The sequence below is a fragment of the Telmatherina bonti genome, assembly GCF_933228915.1.
Source record: "Telmatherina bonti genome assembly, chromosome: 1".
NCBI lineage: Eukaryota > Metazoa > Chordata > Actinopteri > Atheriniformes > Telmatherinidae > Telmatherina > Telmatherina bonti.
The window spans coordinates 30,537,691-30,560,109 of NC_136619.1; the positions used below are offsets into that span (position 1 = coordinate 30,537,691).

At 39.0% G+C, this 22,419-nt stretch overlaps 1 protein-coding gene across 1 annotated transcript; it reads right to left on the bottom strand.

Annotated features, from left to right (window-relative positions):
• Positions 1-465: 465 nt before the first annotated feature.
• On the bottom strand, positions 466-3,604 carry pcdh20 (protocadherin 20; the record flags this gene model as incomplete). Its single annotated transcript, XM_079241237.1, has 2 exons — positions 3,495-3,604; positions 466-3,087 (listed from the first exon to the last, which is right to left on the bottom strand). Exons 1-2 carry the CDS (start codon positions 3,540-3,542, stop codon positions 466-468), a joined length of 2,670 nt encoding a protein of 889 aa, XP_079097363.1. The 5' UTR covers positions 3,543-3,604.
• Between the last annotated feature and the right edge of the window lie 18,815 nt (positions 3,605-22,419).

Here is a 22,419-nt window from a genome sequence, read left to right on the forward strand (position 1 = left end):
CTGTGAGAGATTAAACCTTTCTCAAACTGAAACTTCTCTCAAAAACCTTTCTTGTGCCTCCATGAGCACAAAGTCGCCTTTGTGCCAATGCAAAAGTTTGATATAAAGTTGTAAAACATTTTGTACAATATTTACATAGAACCTTCATTGATTTAACATTTTGTTGCTCTTATTGCTTTGTAACATTGTTGTTTCTACTCTGATGCCGAAAGCTCTTTGACAGCACTTCTCAGTTCCAGTCATAAATTTTATGACAAGTACAGATTAAAACGTGTAATTTGTCATGATAAAACTTCGGGCCAAATCAAAATATTGATCTATTAAAGTGATATTCACAATAATGGAACAAGCCAAAAGAGCAACTTCATGTAAGAGCTGTCGTTCTTACAGAGATATTGTAAACATTTATGTAAACAGTTGTTTTTTGGGAGGGGAAGTGGGGGTGACAGCACAGACAGCTGAATATCAAATATTGGAAATCTGCCTGAGCTTTCTGTTCACAACTTGTGCTGTGTCAGTTTTGATTTTCAAAGGTATTTCTACTTCCAATCTTTTCTTCCTGATCTTTCCAAACCTCTTGTAGCATATGTAAGATGTCAGCATGACAACCAGGGAGAACAGCCCCAGACATGTCACTGAAAGAGCAATGAGGGCAGGTCGACAGGGGAAGAGCTCGTACCTCACAGGGCCATCTGTCATCTGGCCAATGTACCAGGGCTTCTCCTCCACCTCTATCTCAGCCTCTCTTGTCAGCAGACTTTGGATGTAACTCTCGTTGCTTACTGTTTCATTGACAAAGAAGTTAACCATGACTGTTGAGTAAAGTGGCTCAGGTTGGCCGTGATCACTGACCTTCACCAGAAGACTGTAGAGGCCCCTGTTGCTGAGTTCCCTCTTTAATGTGATATTTCCTGTTTCCGGGTCAATGGCAAACGACCCTGACTCACCACCTTTCCTTTTAATGATGCTATAGGCAATCACTGCATTCATGCCTGTGTCTTTATCCACAGCATACACCTCTGTGATTGATGTTCCTGGTATTGTATTGGGTAGCACTAGCATATAAGACTGGTTGGACTGAGGGAAGAGGACAATTGGTGGGTTATCATTCACATCCAGCAACAGCACAGTCACCATAGTAACAGAGGATAGTGCAGGCTCCCCGCCATCGATAGCCTCAATCCACAGTTGGTATGTCCCTTGTTGCTCACGGTCAAGTGACGTCTTGGCCCTCAGCGCTCCTCGTCCTGTGTCTATCATGAAGATATCGCTACCATTCAGGATGGAAAGAGCCACCCAGCCATTTTCTCCAGCGTCAGCATCTGTCACTGAGAGGACACCAATCTCACCATACCCTGGGAAGTTTTCAGGTACAAAGAAAGTGAAGTCCTTATTGATGAACCGTGGACTGTTATCATTACGATCCTGCACAGTCAGCACCACCGTTGCAATGGACTCTCTCCTGGGTGTTCCTTGATCCACTGCTCTCACGATGAACCGATATTTCTCCTTTTCCTCGCGGTCCAGCGATGTGCTCACTGTCAAGACACCTGTCACTTGATCCACAACGAAAATTTCTGGGGCGTCCCCTCCAAGGAGGTAGATTACTTCTCCTCGATTTTCACTGTCCTGGTCTGAAGCTTGGAACTGGGTTAGAAAGGTATTTGGCAGATTGTTTTCCTCAATGGATATTTCCACCAAAGACTTCAGAAACACAGGCGCATTATCATTTTCGTCTAAAACTTGCACCTTAAGAAAAGTTTTGATAACTAGGCCTCCGGTATTGTTAGCAACCACAATTAGCTCGTAGTCCTGTGTCTTCTCATAGTCCAAGGGCTCTGTAGTTTCCAGTAAGTATTCGTTCTTAAACAGCTGATAGGGAACAAGCCTGAACGGACCGGACCCTTCCAAGTAGCAGTCTACCTTCTGGTTCGTATCAAGGTTTTTAATGGTGAAGAAAGCAATAGGAGAGAAAGCAGGCTCAGACTCCTTTAATGTCACCAATCCATCTTTTTCTGCAGCAATGTACCGGGCTATGACAGCAGGGGGTCCACTAACCACTTTGATTACATGGACAGAGACGATAGCAACCGCAGGAATACAACCAGGTCCAGTGGCAAGAACAATGAGTTTGTAAAACGTGGCTGTACTAGTGTCTATTGTCCCGGCGAGTTTGATCACCCCTGTGATTTTGTCCAAATGGAACAAGCTTCTGGTGTCCCTTGGCACGCGTTCACTGTAAGCATAGCTGATCTGAGCATTAGCACCGAGGTCAGGGTCAATAGCATGCAGACGGGCCAAATGTGCTCCTTTGCTGGTATTCCCATGCAGAGTGACATTAATTTGTGATTCTGTGAACTGAGGGCAGTTATCATTCACATCTGTGATGACAATTTTCAAGGTAGCTGCACCAAGTAAAGGTGGAGTCCCGCCGTCCTCAGCAATGATGTCTGTAAGGTATTCATCCTGCTTTTCTCTGTCTAAAGCCTCTGTCACAATAAGGAAGGGTGTCAGCTCACCTCCGTCATTCTCCTCAACATCCAGTGTGAACACGCCAAAGTCATTCACAAGCCAGTAGGTCTGGACTCCATAAGAACCCAAGTCCGGATCAACTGCAGACTGCTCCACAGTGTAACGTGCATTGATTTGTGTGTTTTCAGGGATGAACATACAGATTTCATCAGTGGGGAACTTGGGTCTGTTGTCATTCACGTCCTCGATGAAGATCTTAACTTTTACAAGCTGAAAGTACTGCTGAGGCAGCACAAACACATCCAAAGAGAGGACACACACCTTTCCTTCGGAGTTATCAGGACAGAGGGTCTCCCTGTCAATCTCTGTAGCAGATGTATAAAGCTCCCCGGTCGTATTATTTAAATTCACGTACTGATCACTGACCTTCTTTTGTGGGAGATTGAATAAAAAGGGGGGCTCAACAGTGAAATCCAAATGTAAGTCTACTCCAATAGCCCCTATGAAAGTCCCCTTGGGTAATCCCTCTTTTATCTTATAGATGAGCTGTTTGGCTTCGCTGAAATTTGCAAAACAGGAAGGGGGGTTGGTGTACAGCAGGAGGATGCAGAATCCCTGTAATGCAAGATAATTAATCAGAATTTAATTTGATGAAAGAACTGCAAAATAAATAAGAATTTCTAGGAAATTCACTGATTACATTATGTCTGAATATATATATATACCATTACAGTGTGTTATTAGTTTCAGATCTCATCGAACACCAGTGATTTGAGCACAAATCATCCACTCTATTACAGCTATGCAACTCCATTAAAATTTATAATGACAGTCTACTTAAATCATTACATGAAATTACATTTGTTAGGAGTTTAAAAAAGGTACATCCGTATGAAATGTACAGAACGTAAAGCAACTAACTTCTCTGTCTATTTTAATACCAAAAAAACCTTTTGACAATATATACTTGTGGTTGTGTCAAAGGGAGTTCAGCCAATAAAGGAAATGCTTAGAAAACTTACCCATATTCTCCCTCTTTTGCTAAGGCTGAGGTGTCTGCTGCTCAGCATGTTTGTGTCCTATTCCAACACTTTCCACTTATAGCAGGAGCAGTAGCCGCCTAAGTAACCCGGGCATTTTGAGCTTTGAGCTGTGCAGACCTCTGCTTAGTGCTATGCCTTTTTTCTATCTGCCTTGAACAAGTCATTCATCCCAGTGCTGGCTCAGGACACTCCCACCATATGCAAATCAGTCCCTGGTGCTGTCCAATGAGAGACGACGGCCAGAGGGAACTCTTGAGTTTGCAGATTCCTCTTTCATCCATGCTATGAAGGTGTAACTCCACACACCTGCACTTTCTACGCCCATGTTGTCATAAGCAGCTGCATACCTTGTGCGCTTGTGGCAGAGTGAAAGCATATGATTATCAGATGAGCTTATGATGTCCCGAGGGACTGGGCAAGACATAAAATGTCCAGAGCCAAGAGATTATTTAAATCCAGCAGTAGTTAAAAATATTACATAATAAAAAGATAATAAAAATAATAATAAAAAGATACGTTGCATGAATCACAGAAAATGCACAATGAGATGAACACATATTTTTAAAGCACTGAAAGTGATTTTATATTCATAAATTTGATTATCTGCACAAAGGGAGAAACCACACATCAGTAACAGAGAGGTTACAAACACTAGAGTTAATTTGCATCTTGCCTTTTTTAATTGTATGCGTATAAAAGCGATAAAAAGAAGAAGACTATCATAAACAAAGCCCATGGCGCGGTGACCATGGCATCATAAGTGGTTCTATGGTCTCACTCTGGATTGAGCCTCTAACTAAATCAAGCCCCTAATCCTCATGTGTTCTAAATGCCGGGCCAGCTGTTTGCTGGGATTGGAAGCATACTGCTCAGAGAAATTGAGTGATTGAAGTTCTCTGGACAAGGGCAGATTGAGACCATCACTCACACTCATTTTCTCTCATACTGGACTAAATATCTGCTGCCATTCCTTACTATCACAAGGATTTGGCAGACGGACAACATACAGAAAGCAATGTTTTTTGCATTTCCCATCCACACATTTTCTTTGTTACTTGGTTAGTTTTTTAAAGACACATTTGAGAATTCTCAATGAGCAGGCTTGAACATCAGAGCTAGCAGTTTATTATATATGTATAACTTACAAATCCATCTGGTTTCCTGCATCCAGAATCTGTCTGGCCCACACAGCGGGCTCAGAAATATTTCTTCAAACAGAGTTAAGGTGTGGTGGGCTGGGAGGATTTTGAGTGTGTGAAAGCAACCGATCGGAGAAATGAGATTCATGTATGCATCGCCTTAAGGCGCACGGCATCTCATGTGTCGAATCTTCAGATTACACAACAGAAAAGCAGCATATGGCAGAAATATCTCATATGATAAATACTTGTATGTTACATGCTATTTCAGATTAAATTGAATAATTTCCTAACAACAAATTTATTGTTGGTTAAGCTACCTGTGTCTCACCTGGACAGGGTGATTTCTGTTTGCAATATCACATAGACATACATGTCACAATATCACGTGGCGATGTTGAGTCAGTATCACCATGTGATGTTTCTACTCATCTCAGTATCATATAAAACTTGAAAATAATGACAAATGACAACTAATATGAGTGTTGTGTTGTGAATACTTAAATCAGTCTAGTTTGATACTAAGTGTGTTAAAAATGGTTTTATATGTGACCTTCTCCTTGTTTTTGTTTTTCTTCATCTTTTGGACACTTTCCATTAATTGCATATAAAACTGTATGGAAAATATTAACATTGGTGTGCAAATGTTTGGGTCACCCAGATCACGCGACCTGTTTATTCTTCAGCTGCATTTGAATAATTTTTATTTTAAAAAATCCAAATCTGGACCATTTCTTGTAAGATTGAATTTTAAACTTCATTGTGTTTTTTTAATATATATTTTTTTATATAATGTTCTTTCTTTTTCCAATTTCTTTTGTTTTCAATTTTTAAGTTATGACTCTTCTTTTTCAGTATTTGAATATCTTTGTGAAGCAATTTGAATCACCCTGTAGTTGAATTCTGCAACGAGGATAAACTTGCTTTACTTTTGTCTACAACTGAAGGTTATATATTTTGGAATATGTTGTCTTTAGTCAAGAGGGCAACTGCAGGTGAACTGTAAAAAAGGTTTTAAAAAATGAATGAAAAGAATGTATTCAACCAGTAAGCACAATTGTTTTTTTTTTTGTAACCCGAACCAGAACAAATTTCCTTTCATTTAATCAACTAATTTTACTACTTTAACTCAACTAGGAAGTGACAATACTGTTAAGAGCTGTTTTCTGAACACATATCAGAAATGTGTAAAAAAAAACAACAAATATGTTGGTCTTTAACATTCCACAGTTACATGAATACTGCATGAACGAAAGCACACTATCTAACGTAATCAGAAACCCCTCATTATGTGGGACAGCCCCATGTTTTTGCACTTCCTCTCCTACATGTTGAGATGCTGCTCCACATTTTAAACAGTACAGCATCCTGTAGGATGATGAGTTGTCTTTTTGGTTATGTTTCTTTTATACCTTTTTTTTTGTCTTGTCCAGCATTTAAGCAGGCAAAATGGATTTTCTGGATGCTGTGTTCTGCTGGGCAAATTTACTTTGCCAAGGGAAGCCTCATAGATATAATGCTCCCCTTGATATTCTGGATTTTCATTTTGTTTTTCTATTTATTTTGCATGATTGTTTGTATTACAAAGTTTCTACTGCTGGACCAGACCAGAGAGGACAGAAAAGGGACAGAAAGAGAATCAAAAAGAAGAGAAAACAGAAAACAACTTGTAGAAAGAAAAAGAGAGAGAAAAAAAAAGAAAGATTGAAAAAGAGAACAACCTACATACATTTGCGTGTATATAAGCACACATACACACCCACTTATATACACACATCCATACCTCTACACACACTGGAGTCATGTTCCCCCTGCGGGACGAAGCCATCAGCTATCAGGAAAACCCAGAGCTCACAAGCTAAATTAGACACACAGGAAGAAAACCAGCCGTTGTTAGTAAATGAACCTGCAATGAACCTTTTTTTTTTATTTTGAAAAGAAGAAAAGATTGTGACATGAAGTTGGCTATGATGACAAATGTGTTTTTCTTTTTTAAAAAAAGAAACATGCCATTCTTTGTATGTTTTTGAAACTCAGAGATGAAGTAACCCCCATTTACAAAACTGTGCATCCCTTCAAATGAGGCCAACAAACTGTTTTATTAAACTCACACCAATCACATTTTCTGTTTTTGAGACTTTAAAATGCACACACACACAAACAAAAGTTGATTCTGTATTATGAGACTGGTAGTAACAGTAAAGTTGAATTTTTCATTTATTACAATCTTGAAGATAAGTGAATTCATTTTCTGTGATTTAAACTACAATGTGATTTAAACAACACTGACAATGTCTCCAGACTATTTGTTCCATTTTATTTGGTTAGAGTCAAGTCATTTTATTACCTTTCTCCCCTCCTGTAGATTCTGTGGCTTTCCAAAGCAAAGACTTTATAATGATGTTTGCTTTAATAATGTGAGTCATACTTGTTTCTTTATGTTAGTTGGGGCAATGCTTTATAACAATAAAATAGAAATTACATTTTATTGAGGCAATTTTAGGCCTTATTTAAAACTCTTCTGGTTGTGTTGAGAACAAAATAAACACAAGTGACATAAATCAAGCAATTTAGCTGTGCAGACTTTAGGCTTTTGTAGTCATGAGAGCGAATTAGAAAAGAGCGAATTTTGAGATTTGTAAATCTTTTAGCGGGCTTAAACTAAACAAAATCTGTTACCCACAAAGCAGCAAAAAGCAGAAAATAAATAGCATGTTAGTTTTAAAAAAATTCATTAACAGGAAGAGTACAAGATGACTGGTAAAACTATTGTGATGGAGGACAACCACAGTGGCACAAATATGTCAGCAGAAGCGATATGCCTCCTTACCATGAAGGACAGTGAAAGAAATGTGTGATTAAAAACCAGAAAACAGACTTGCTTTTGTAAAGTTAGCACTGGTCAGGTTTTAAGATGCAAAGGACAAAATTATGTCAGTTTTGTGGAGAATCTCATCAAGTCACAGTGGGGAAATTTATGGTGCAACAGCAGCAAAAGAGAACAAACAGGGAAAAGGGCTAAGCATGGAATAAAATAGAGATAATAAATATAATATATAAAAATAATAGCTAAAGCATAGGAAAACATTCCACATGATGGCTTCAGCTGTAAGTTCACCCTTTACATAGTACAGATAGGAGCTTCTCTGAGAATATACAGACCAGAAATGTATAATATTCCAGGTATGAATAGTGCAGGACAGTGAATGACTTACAGAGAGTTATGATGTTTTTATGCAAGGTTCAGTAATAAGTCAGTTCTTTGCTGTATATTGGCTACCGGTCTGCAGACAAGCAAGCATTAAGTTGTGTAGTCTGACAGCTGCAGGCTGGAAAGATCTGCAGTACCTATCCTTCACACATGCGTGGATGAAGCAGTTGCTCGCTGAAGGAGCTTCGCAGTGCTGTCAGAGCGTCCTACAGAGGATGGGATGACTTGTTTAACATGGACGATAGCTTGGCCATCGTCCTCCTGTTACCCACCACCTCCACTGAGTCCAGGGGGCATCCCAGGACAGAGTTGGCCCTCCTCATTCTCCTCTTGTCCCGGTGGGTGATACTCCCGGACAAGCAGATTATTCCATAAAATCACTACTTGGACTTGAACTGCTGTCACCAACTCTACTGAAGATTTCGAACTAGAGGAAAGAATAGATTTCAATAGCAAATTCTTAAGCAAATTCTTAATGCCATCTGTAAAAAATGGAAATGATCCTAAACATATGCCTGGATCCACAATATACAACCATCAGAGACATAAGTCAGCTTTAGCTATTTGACTTCACAGCCTGTCACGTGAACGTCAGTGATTTAAAATCTAAGAGAAAAGATACTCTGATCAGGCAAGTTGCTTAAAGCTTTGCTGATATGACTTTTATTTTTGTTGTTTAGTAACGACAGCTTTGCGTTAAACTGACAGTTCAGGGTATACCCTGTCTCTCGCCTACTTATGGGCTCCAGATCCACTACAGAAGTGGACTAAGCGGGATAGAGAATGAACAAATCAAAAGTTTGAAATAAAGGCTTAATGTTCCCAAAATACAGAAAAAAAGAACAAACATTTGTAATATTTCACTGCTTTTTTTTTTTTAAAAGTCACATAATCTTTTACTCACTTAGCTTTGCCAAACTTTTGCTTTTGTGACAAACTTATCTGACTTTAAAGTGTAAAATGGCTCCTACCAGACCCCTTAGGAGTTTTTTCCTTTCATTCATTTTCAAAATGTGACCTCATATTCAAGAGTCATGACCTCAAAACACTACGAGAAAGGTTGCATGAGGAAATAGGCCACGGCCAAGAGCCAGCATTACTCTGGTCTTAATTGCAACATTTGTTGCTCCGAGTCTGTGTGAGATGAGGCTGAGTAATCTTTGCACAGATTTCCTAACAGATGTCTTGTTTGCTTTGGACTTTCCATTTAATCAAAGAACGGCTAAGCTATCTCAATAGCAATGATGCGGCTTCATGACTGTGAAGTTAGATGGATATAACCAAACAAGCGTTGTGTAAGGAGATCTAAGCTTGACAACTAAATTAGTGTTGACTCACTCAAAAGCATCTTTCCTGCTGCACTTTGCTAACGTTTCCTGCTGCCACCAATATTTATTTATTTGAATCATGATAATAGCTTAATTGTCTGTTTTATTACCCATCGGTGCCACAATAAGGAGATTTTCAGAGACTTTCAGAATAAAATGAAAATAAAAATAAGGGCCATGGGAAATCTGGAGCCTAACAGCAATCATTTGACAGATTTCCAGTTCATCACAGGCCAACAACTATTCACGCTCACACTCACGCCGAGGGACATATTTGAGTAACCTCCCCCAAGCTAATGCTGGAACAGTGACCATCTTGCTGTGAGACCACAGTGCTAACCATCACGCCACCATGCAGCACCACAGTAGAAAAAAAAAAAAAAAGTTTTTACACTAAAAATGAAGTTAATAAAGTAAATGCAGTAAATAATAATAAAATTAATTAGGTTCCTTATAAAACCTGTGCCTTGAACACAAAATTCAACTGGTTTGAAGTCACACCTCCAGCATCTTTTTATAATAAAAAAAGGAAGTAGGTTAGATTTTAAGTTTGAGCCTTGTGGCTAAAATCACTAAATGCCTATCTGAAGGAAAAAAAAAGATATTAATGACAATTTTATCAACGTGGGCCATGATCTAAAAGCAGATCTTAGAATCTACATTGAACCAGTTTGCAAAAGGAACTGTTTTAATACGATCCCACAGTTCTGTGCGTTTAGTTTCACTGAAGGATAGTCAATATACTCTCAACATGATATGCCCATGCAACAGCAAAAATAAATTCAGTGTTTCATTTAACAAATCTTAATGTTTTTCACAGTGAAAACATGTTCCGGCTGGGGTGTCTAAATTTTGACCTACAGCTGCATTGAATAACAGATCTGTCACATTGCCATGACCTGCCTCGCTCAGTGTCCTGCTTGAGCTAATCAGTGTAATTGTCTAATGCTTCAGAACACTGGGGAGCTGCACTAATCCCTGGATAGAAAAACCTGATGCGTGATATATTGTCTCGTACAGTACAGATACTGTGATCCCTACAATAATTACTTTAATTTTTGAAAATGCCATTAACCAGAAAATGATTAATTTATTCACAGTGCCAACTGGAATCACTGCTCCTACAATCTTTATATACTTCAGGTAGCATCAGGCCTGCGTTGTTATGAGATGTTAGTTGAGCTCCGTCTTCGCAAATCAATACTTTACAAATAATTGTTGTGTACTGTGAATAAATCAAAACTGTATTTCCTGTTTTTAAGACTAAAGGATAATTGCTGCAGTTAAGCATCCGTAGGACACATGTAGTATATTATGCAGTAGCGTATTGGGAATGGGCAGAAATCCATTCAGTCTGCATACTTTGTACAGAGAGACACAGAGTTAAGATTTGGCCTGAAGAGTTATTTCACTGGTTCATTCATTCATACAATACCTGAATGCATAATGGACTAAATTAGCACATAAACATTCTATCTGGTGAAGGCTCCTCTATTGATTTTTGGCAGAATAACTGTCAAAACAAACACAACTATTAAGTAACTGATCCTCTTATTCATCTTTTTAATTTTGTTTGGGAACATTTTGCAGTTACAGTAAATCTTTCTGTTTCAAAGGAACATATTTCAGAGTTACACTCCATAGGACATATCCTGACAGGGTGTATTTATTCTTCTTTTCACCAAGCAGATATTGTTTTCTATATACAGAGTGGGGTTAGTGAAGCTTTATTTGTATAAAATATAAACTTGTCTCATTGTAAAATACACTGTATTTGTTCTTGCTCTCTCACTGCCATCTACTGGCTGGATGAACATAGAAGAAGAAAATAAGCACGTTTCAGTCACATATCACCTGTGAAGACCAATAAACCTCTGCTGGCCTGTTTCGAATTGGACCCAAAAATGCAATTCAGGACTAAATCTATAGTTTTGTTCTCACTGGTCTTTTTTTTTTTCTCCTGCAGAATAAGACCAGCTGCTATAAATGTGAGTCCAAGGCTGAAACTCCTGATAAGTAGATTATGTATCTTGTTTTTTATTTTATTTATTTATTTATTTTCTGTATGGACCCAATTTTCTTAAAGGGGGAAGGCTACAATGGTGAAATGCTTTTAAATATTGCTGTGGCTTGCCTTTATGTAGCCTATTTTGGTGTAAAATGGAGTGCTGTTCTAACATAATAGCATACTACACAATATCTTAGCCCCAAAGGTCCATTTCTATTAACTGGAAAAGGAAAAAAAATAACAAAAAAAATCTCAGCAGCTCCTGTATTTTTTTGCTTTACTCATACCTTCCCTGCTGTTCCTTTCTTCCACTGTTTTCTCTCTTTCTGCTCTTGTCAGCTGTTGAAAATGCATCCAGGCAAATGTGAGAAAAGCTCATCTGGAGCTGCAAGAAAGAAACAGGGAAAAAGCATGAAATAAAAAAAAAAAAGAAAAACCTTGTGAGCTTGTATTTTAAAGGCAGATCCGCACACAAAAAACCGAGACGGTAAGATGGTATGTGAGTGTTAATCCACAGAGTGGTGCGAGTGTGTCTTTGTGATGCTGCAGGTGCAGGCTGGATATATCATTGGGAACAGGTGCTGTGGTAAAATGTATGCCCCTCACAGCTGCAGCCAAGGAGATTACTAGCCCGGCTTCCTGGTAATGAAGTTCCTATCGATTGGCCCACCACAGGTTCTTGTTTCTGCTTACTAACGGTGTGACTATTTAAAAGCTTCAGTTTGAGGTTTTCGAGTACATCAATTAAGGTATAAAATGGAGTTTTGGGGAGGGCTCTATTTGTTGATGGAAAATAATTGCTTGGTGACATTTTTCACACCCACGTTGCAAATCCTTAGTCTGTTTTTGCTTCACGTGTTTAAATAAAAGAATTCTATTCTTGTTAAAGCATTAATCTTTTCACAGTGCTTCACCTTCACCATTGCGTGTTCTCTACTCTTTTTCTGATGAAGCAAATCAATTTGAAGACAATGAAGACACACAACTACTCAGAACTGTGCACATCTGACGGCTTATTCACCATTTATACATCTTGCAGTCTTTCTTTGCCAACAGCAGCATTTTCATAATATCCAATCATGTCTGGTAAGCTGCATTATGTCAGTATTTAAGTATATATGATTTTAACACACCCATTTAAAGTATCTTTTACAACACACTTAATCAATTTACTTTAAGGTTTAACTATATGATCACAGAAATGACGCATGGACAGATTTAAGTGGTAATCTTTTGTAAGTTTGGTCAGTATGTCAGCAGGTACATCAGTTTTTTTTTCCATGATCATGCAGCAGGAATCTAGTTGAAGGAAAATGAAAATGGAAATGGGGAATAGTAAAGGCAAAAAGGAGAAGATAAAATTGGATTTGATTGTATTTTTAAGCTGAAATTTCAATCTGTTGTGAATCGAAAGGAAATAAAGGAGCATATTGATTTGCTATTGAAGTGCAATATTCAATATTTCCATGTTAGTAATCATTAACCATTTGATTTAACATTTAACAAATTCAGTTGTTGGCTATTTATGTTTGGTGACTATTTTCTCTGACTGACACTATCTTCATATTCAACATTTAGTGCTCAGGAATTGCTCAGTGAAAATATTCAAATATAATTACTGCATTGATATTATTTACATGTTTACACTCTTTTTGTCACACTTGGTATTCTAAGCTGACAGTGCATTGAGGGATGGGAGTGACAGCAGTAACTGATGTGCAGGGAGGATGAACATCTGCTTATAGAAGACTTTTTTTTTGCTTAAAGTGATGCCATGCAGACATACTCAAGAGGCTCGGTGATGTTTCAGAATAAATAAAAGAGAGAAATGTGATCTCAGTGACTCTGACGTTCCTGGAGTCCAACGGGCTGGTTTAGTTTCTCACTAGTTTTTCTCCTGTGAGGTATATTAACAGAAGCCGTCAGAGTTTATACAGATTATCACCAAACACTGCGGGCAAAAAGGCCTCATTTTGGACAGATGTCAGAGGAGGATGGCCCAACCAGCTCCAACAGGAAGGAAGGTGACAGTAATACTTCTGAGGATGTGTTGCAAAAAAAAAAAGGATTTGTTGCAAGGACTGAATGTGGAACATGTGGAACCTTGGTCTAGAAGGTCAGGCTGAATCTCTGTCAGGACTGAGGTTAAACGCTGTGACCACAGTCTCACAAAAAACTGAACAAGTAGCGATGAGAAAAGGAAGTAGATGTGCTTCAGTGGTTGAAAACGATCAGTGTAGATGAAGGAAAAATTTCATCAAAAGGCTAAACACAATTATAGGATAAAATAATGAGCACTTTCATTTCATAACATGGTTTAACATGGAAGTTCAGCTCGAAACAAAAGCCACGAGTATGACAATAACCCTGAACTGCAGTCCATCACTGCAATCTGGAAGCTTCTCAACTTTACTGGCATAAATGTTGGACAAGAGCTGAACCCTCTGAAAAGTTATGTCTCTGTAGATTAATTAAACCTGATTTTTGGCAAATTTCTCCTTCACTCTGATGCTCTTTCTGTCTTTGGTTTTCTGAGTTTATCAGTGCTGAACACAGTCTGCTTGTTAAGCACACTTCACAGGAACACTGAGAAGGAACACTGGCTTGATGGATCGAATCCCAGCAGGAAGAAAGTCGACCACACAAACACAAGGTGAATAAACGCACACGGGGGTGTTTCATAATGCTAATTAAGTAAAAAAAAAACAACAGGTGTGCAGGTGTGATCTGGTCAAAACAACACGATAATATGACTAATACACTAATGCAGTGAACCTGGAGTACCACACATAAACTCAGATTCCCAGTGTGTCTGCACATATGAAGTTAAACAACACAGACGTTACTTTCATTTCACCCATGCATGGGTGTCTGAAACGATCTTTTCAGGATTCACACCTCTTTTTACTGATGTGATCTGGCCACTGGAGTTAAAAAGTTCCAACTGCCCAAAATACATTATAATCAAATCAAATATTCATGAAATACCTGTCGTAAAACCAAGTATATAACATTTTACCCTAGAAGTCTCACATGTTGGCATTTCTATTAATGTTACATTAATAGACGTGCCAACATGTGAGACTTCCAAGTGACCTCCAGGTCGAGTGTAATGATAATAACCAAGTTATGGCGCTATGATGTACCAAAATTTAAACACTTCTTTATGAAAAAAAACTTTTAGTAAAGGCATCAATTACACACAAAACAGCTCTAAGAACTTTTCCATGGCATTGGGGACATTTAAAGCAAACCCTTGGAGTTATATCTGGTATTGTCGGGTCATTTAAACGCCCTGTGAGCCTTTTATCACTTAAAAATGCAGTCAGTTGACTCACCGGTAGTGAGTCCCAATCAGCGAGTTACTGAAATATCAGAATGACACATATGAGAACTGTGCTGTACTGAGTTGGAGTTAAGGGCATGTCACACCATGCGCTGCGAAAAAACACATCCAAATCAAGGTGAGAAAAATCCCCTGAGGTCCAAAAACTAAATATGACACTTTAAAGTAACATACTGAACACAGCACATCCATGCGAAATGTGCCGCCACTCCAGTTCCAGATGTGAACTTGCCAAATACAACCAGCAAAATAAACAAAATGGAAAGAAAAATGGACTTCATAAATTAGCTCGTTTTAAATCTTTGATGTAAATGTAACAAAGACAGTGAATATCATCCTGAAAGTGAAAAATGCTGTTTTTCATTTTAGAAACAGCAAAACCTGTCAACGGTCTGCAAATGTTTAGTAAATTAGAGCCCATTTGTCCTTTCTGGTGAGTTAAATTGGATGAATAGTTCAAACATTAATAAGAACTGAGCGACATTTATATAATATAATTCCTGAATAGACACTGTAGCCCACTAAGCATTGAAATATCTCAAGGATTTTCTCTTTCAAAAGATGGTTTTATAAAGACTATCAATTGTATGATGTTATGTAAAGCTAACACTAGGACAAGGCAGGCTAAATAATAAAGATTTCATGAGAACGATATTGGGGACACTGTACCGTAAAGCTCCTATAACTGGAAATGACAAACCTGTCCCAGCTGTTCACTAATGCAACTGATGAGCAGCGATACATCATTGGAATGCTGTTGCAGCATTGTTTTTATTGAGAACACTGAAGTGGCTTGATGTGGCAGCATGAGCGACGATCCTATAAGACAATGAGCTCGCTCAAGGTCAAACCTGACTAGACATTATGGGCCGAGCCTATCTGACTGTCTGTGGAGGCACAGAGGGGAATAAATGGCAGTATGTTCTTTCTCTCCTCTTTCTCGTCTTTCCTCTCCTGTGGTTAGCATGCTGAGCAGTTCCCTCTAAGATACAATTTGCTTGATGTTTTAGATTACACCTCCTGGCTCCTCTTAGCAGTGTTTGCGCAGTATGCTTCATGGTTTTTTCTTTGTGAGCAGGAACGCATTCAGATCAGCATGAAGCAGCCAGCGCTAAACAACATAATTCTATGCCAGAAAGCTCTCTTGGTGATGTATGTCCTTCTGACCTCTGGAGAGTTATGAGTGGGAGGGAACGAAAGCAGAATGTGGATCCTCTGGTGTCCTTTTGACGGCATCTTTATTACTTATTTGTGACATTAGATCGAGAGCTCAAGGAAACAGCCAAGGAGAAGGCATCATTTGTGCATTTGTATCTTTCTGTGGTAAAAAAAGAGGCACATTTGTGGTTCTGCATTTAAAAAATATATAGGCTGAGTAGAATTAAACACGATGTGAGGAAAAAAATTAAGATGACATAAATGGAGGGTAGCTTGGGAAAGAATCCTGCAACTGGGAGGAGGGGCATCTGATAAAAGTGCATTTTCTCTCCCTACAAGCTGTCAGACTAACTTGGTAGCATTTGTTGTCCCACCTTTCCACTGTGACTTTACACTGAGCCAAGTGCAAACATGAGTGAAGTACACTTGCATGTCGCAAATGTCATATCTGATGCCATGTTTTTGTCCCTTCCTCATACAGAAACTTCTCCACTTATCAGCCAGGATGTTTTTTTTAAGTCTGAAACAGTTTCCTTAATGACCTTGACTCATGGCGGACGTCATAGAACAAGAGATTTTACAGCTAAAAACTCAACAGGGATCCAACAAATACGTGGCCCATTTCTTTTATGGATGTAGTCAATCTTTTTTTTTTTTTTTTCTCTTTATTTGAAAAATCCTTGGTTAAACCCATCCTGTACGTCAGGTGTAGAAAAGATTAATATTGATCTTTGAGGAAGAGAAGAGAACTGTCAATTTTATATTTTGCAACCCTCCTAGAATAATAATCTCCAATGAGAAACATATTTTTATTCATTAGCTAAATGTAAAAAATTGACTAAAACTTGCCAAAGAGTAATGAGATGGTTACTACCTCCATCTGCTTTCGTATACCTCTCTCCCTCACACACACACACACACACACACACACACACACACACACACACACACACACACACACACACACACACACACACACACACACACACACACACACACACACACAGAGTATTCACATTTCAACTCCCCCATTGTCCATCCTTTATCACCCTTTATTCACGTGAAACAAACCAAAAAAAAAACCTCCAGATGATGAATTTCCCAGCAACCTGTCTCAACTGTTCCCCCTCTGTGTGATTGTCAGCATCGTTTACCCCGGCCATATTTTCTCACTTTGCTAATTTACCCACAAGGTGACAGGGTGCTGGGAAGCTCCTAAAAGTCCTCTGGCTCCAGATGTCTGGACCAGATGTCCTGTTATTTCTGGAGAGGTCCTGTGATTTTATTTTTATCTGTTTCCAGCTCTTTCCAGCACCTATGCAGCCTCCCCAGCTTCCCTTTGAGATTAGCCCATGTTTAGAATTTCTCTAAACATCTTCTAATCAAAAGTTTACAAGTGAAAGCTGCGCACGCCGACTTCTTTCTCGAACTTCAATGTTATTCATATAGAATATAAATGAGGCTACCTGTTATACCCCAAACACCCCATTAGACAGAAGATAGCCTGACACGGTAGCCATGGCATGGTTTCTGTTGTTATTACACAGTAAATCAAGCAAGATCACAGGATGGTGCAGAGACTGCAACCTTTTGATGTGATCAAGGTTAATTAGTATTTACAATTATAATTCGCATTAATAATCTTTTAAAGTGTATAAGTATGTAAAGGAATTACTTTTTGTTTAATCCACAGCGTGGCTTACTTGACGGCAGTTTCATCTTTCATTATTTACATTAATCACTTAATTGAGCGCATACGTGTCTTATTAGAGGGATTATCTAAAAGTTTCTCTCTGATTCAACGCTACGGATTATTTACTGCCTCATCATCTCAGGTTATGCCATCATTGATGATCTTTTCTGATCTGGCTGTAAATCTGTTTCAGACAAATTTACATCCTGAAACAGGTCAGTTTATGTTTCCATGTCTGTAAAACTCTGGAAGAACAATCAAATATTGAGAATCAAAAAAAGAATGGCAACAACTTTTTGATGCATTAAAGTGGCTTTAAGCATCTTCGCTGGCTGTATGCTGTTGATTTGTCTTGTTCTCCGACTCAAGATTTAATCCTTGAGCCATTCTGCACAACAGCGTCATGGCAACACACAGACGTCCATTAACAATGGGTTTTGAATTGATGTAAATAAGTAAATATTATACTATAAGTAAATTTTTTTTTTTTTTTTGGAAATGATTTATTCATGTTGACTCGAGTCCTTACACATGATCCATACCCAGGAAACATTTAAATAAAACTTTTTGTTTTAGATAAGAATTTATCCTTGTTTTTGCCATTTATATAGGTCCAAGGCAAGTACCGATAAGTCTGTAATACATCAATAATAAATCATTGTTTAGTCCTATAAATCACAAAGAGTTTGCTATTGTGCTATTGTCAAGTAAGATAAGGCTAAAAACCGGTGTAATCAATCTCGCTCTAATTATCCTCATTGTATATATCAACACGCCAGAAAGCTGCTCTTGAAACAATAATCTGAGTCATTTAGCTGTAAATTAGCCAGAGAATGATGTTTGTCTCTGTTTCTAAGGTAGAGTAAACACTAACCCTTACAGCAAACAAGAGGATTACATCCCCCGCAGTGCACAGGTGGGCAACATATTTCAGGAACTAAAGTCTTTTCTTATAGACATCTGTAAAAACACCTCCTCAGATGAGTTTTTTGATCACAGTATGGTAATGTAACTGTCTGTAACTAATGATCAGCTCCCTCCTGCGAAGCCCTCTCCACCAGATGGCAGTGAAGCGCTGTGTCAAGCAGGTGTCGCGCGCGTGTTTGCTGTTGTCACCGTTGGTTGGTGCTATCTTATCTTCCCTCAGATCCTTCTTTCTTATTGTAGTACAGGAAGATAAAACCTGCCAGTGCAGACTGGTATCATATGGGGATCTGTTGCTGCTGACAGCACATGGATAGTTAGAGCACAGATAGAGAAAGTGGAGAGATGGAGAGAAACACAGAGTGAGAGGAGAGGACATGGGGAGAAGGGAAGCAGAGGAGGGTAAGAAAAGAGGACGAGCAGCAGAGTAATTGACCTGAGACGTGCTGCTAATGCAGCTCCGTCTTCATTGTATTTTCTTCAAGCGCCCCTTTCTCTTCCTCCTTTCTGTCCTGTCTGTAAACCCCCCAGACCTTGTTTTTAGCAACACTACCTCCCCTCTTCTCCCCATTAATTCCACCTTTTCTCCTCAAGTCCTTTACCACTCATTGAAAACACTTTATGTCCTCTTTCACCTTCTCAAGTTCTCTTTTCCCCTTCCCACACTTCCTTGTCTTGCCTTTGCATACAGCACCTCTTGGTTTGTCTTCATTTGACACCTCCAGGGAATGAACATCCGGGATGAGCACCTAAAGGTTGAAGGGCAACGGAGCTCCCAGAGGGACTTCTGCTCGGCTGTGACCTCTGTGTGCTTTCTGGTTGTCTGAGGGCTGAAGCAGGGAGCTGTGAAAGGGCATCGCATGGTCAGAGCAAATGGTCTTCATTGAAAACACAAAAGTGATAGATGTGACGAGTTTAAAAAACATGAACAAACTTCTGATATGATTTGAATCATTACAGCAATTTTCTTTGTTGTCTTTCAGCTGATGCTCGGTCAAGCCCAGCATTGTAGTTGAGCATAGTGGTATTTTGTGGTATAATACTAATGGCTCAAATGCCTCTTCTGACATCATCTTGATTTGACAAAAACAAAAGATCAACAGAGGTTTTGGAGAAAATGCTATGCATGACTGCAGAATGATAACAAAGAAAGCAAAGACAAAGTAAAGAAAAAAAAAAAGTCCAAATTACAGATTTCTTAGTCTTTTGTGGCCAGTTTGGCCAAAGATCAAATCAGATCAGATGAAATTGGTGGTCCGCAGTGTCATCATGTCACCGTTTAGCAACAATTCAGCTTGCATGGAAACATGATTTGGATAATACTTAATACGTATCAGCTAGAATCAGTTACAGCACACAAAGTATTTTCTTTTCAGATTCAAAAGATGTCTAACTTGCCAATTGATGTTCAAAGCTAGCAATCGCTTAGACCAGGAATCTCCAATCCGGGTCCTTGTGGCCTGGTGTCCTGCAGGTTTTCCAAGTGTCCTACTTGATTCAAATCAATTTGTATTTAGCAGACATGTGCAGAGATTGTCTGAGTCTGAGTCAGGTGTGTTCCAGCAGGAACACTTGGAAAACCAGTCCTTGAGGATCAGGGTTGGGGATCCCTGGCTTAGACCATCTTCACCAGCTTGATTTTGTCTGGTCACAAAGCTCTGCATTTTCCTTGCAAAAAATAGTCTACGGGACTTTTTATTGGAAAGTACAGCCACCTGTGGGCAGGGTTTGCCCATAATGACAGTGAACCTCTTCCCAGAGCAGTCACGATTTGTGCGGCTCAGAAAAAATAAAGGCAAAGTTGTTAAGCCACCACTGGTCACCTTTAACAATTACACAGACCAAACAGAAGCAGATCAGCGCCGCATCAGTGTGTCCTAACACACAGCAAATTGGCATTATGAAATCAGATGATTGACTGCATCCTCGTTGGAGCGGTGTGTCCTGCTGTACTGGCTCATCGTTCCACACACAGATGCCAATACGCCAACTCCAGCTCAGGGGAGTACCAGTGGCGCATGAAAAGGGCTGATAGTGGTTTATGATGGATAACTCCACAGTTTGAGACAACTCTCTCTGATGTGCTGGGTGAAGCTAGCCACTGGTAGATGGTATAGATCCAGAAGGAGCTGATTGTTTTTGCACAGCAAGCTTCATTGTTTGAACAGAATAAATTCAGTGGCATCTGTGATGGTAAGAAAGACACTAAAAGCTCTGCAGAAGAAGGAGGTAACATATGTGGGGATTATGCTTTATGGAACTCATTTACAGTTTCGAACATTTCTATATTGCTTGTGCATCTCCCTCTTTGTAAGATGTGTGCTTACATATCAGTAGCTCAAAGACACAGCAAGAAGATATAGTTATGATGTATAATCAAAGGTTGTATGGCGAGACTATACAACTCTATCACCATTTATTGTAACAATAGTCTACAACCTCAACCCAGGCTAACAATGACTGTTTGCCTGACCTCACAGTGGTTACAGTGAGTGTATACAGGGAAGGCCTCTTTAACTAAGTCCATGATTTAAACATACTTTACAGCTGAAGCATTTTGCAAGCGACTTTTGCACTAACACTTTTCTAAACACTTTGCTACAAGAGTTTCTGGCCCCCTACCCCCAACACCAAACAAACACATACACAGTGAGACATAATTGGACCCTGCACACTACTCACAAGGGGGGACCCATCTGGAGGGGTTGTTTATGTGTGTGTCTGTGTGTTTGTATCTGTGTGTTATAAGGTACATTTCTCTTGCAGTCCATCCCTTAGGCCCTAGGCTACATTTGCTCCCATCCATCAGCCAGATGAGCTGTGTCCTTTTAACATTGCTGACAGCATGAAAAAAAGTTAAAAAAAAAAAAAAAAAAAGAACACACAATAATAATCATACAGTCAAACAGTATACTTATTTCTAGATTACGAGCTAAATCAATAACCCCTTTAGAGCCATAAGGTAATGTTGCTGATGGAAACAGATGGCTCTGAAATTTCATTTTAATAATGAGAGCTTGGAATTCTTCAACAAGGAAAGAGGTTGTCTGTACTCAAACGTCACTGTAATCATTGTTGCCATTATGTTCCTGTAAAAGGGTGTTCTGGGGTGGCAGGTAAACATATGTATTATTTTATAATGGATGGAAAAGAGGAAGTGTTTTTGTTTCAATTTACTTTCATTTGCTGTGGATGTAGACGTCCATCTTTTTGATAAGTTTTGGTTTTAGAGCACTTTCCTTCTTAGAGCCGTTGCCTTCCACACTGCAGCGTAGAGACATTGCTGTCTTCGCAGCCCTCATTGTGCAGGAATTATTTCTTCTTTTCATGGCATGTTTGCGTATGCAAGTACGTTTGTAATATTGTTTGTTTGGGGGCCAGGCAGTGTTAATCAGATGTTTACAAGCACTGCATAGTAAATGTCTTTGCCAGTTAAGGCTGAGAATTGCAGTGCAAGCTTGAGAGAGCACATTGCTTAATGTTTGAACAGAGCCATGCTTTAGATGTGCGCTGTTTCAGTGGAATATGCAAAAAAGCAGTTTGACAACAACCAAATTACACACCAGATGTGATGCTTTTTTTTTTTTTTATTTACCCAGACTGGAATAACATTTAATGGCAGACTCTACGATTTGAGCTTTAATCACCAGAAAAAAAAGAAAAAAACACAAAAAACAAAAACAAAGGCAAAAAAAAAAGGAAATTAAAAAATAATAATAAAAACAGCATATTTTGTTAAATGCATGTGACTCATTAAACTCCCCAAGAATACTGCATAATATGTAGTTACTGTGTCATGTTCTGACAAGTGTACAAAATTTCAGTTTAGTCACAATAGTTGTTATCACTAAGGCAGGATTCTGGTAACAGGAACATTCAGATTTGATGATGGGATGGTGACTGTTGGGTCAAGAAAGCAGGCTTTTATTTGTAACAGTGAGGTTGATGAGGGATAAGTTTACATTAATCCCATCAGATGGAGCTGCAGGTGGAGATGGAGGAAAACCAGAGCGAGACTTGGAAGTGCGGGTGATGCCAAAGAAACAGGGCGGAGGTGTCTCATGACAACATTCATGACATCAGTAATTATATGAGCT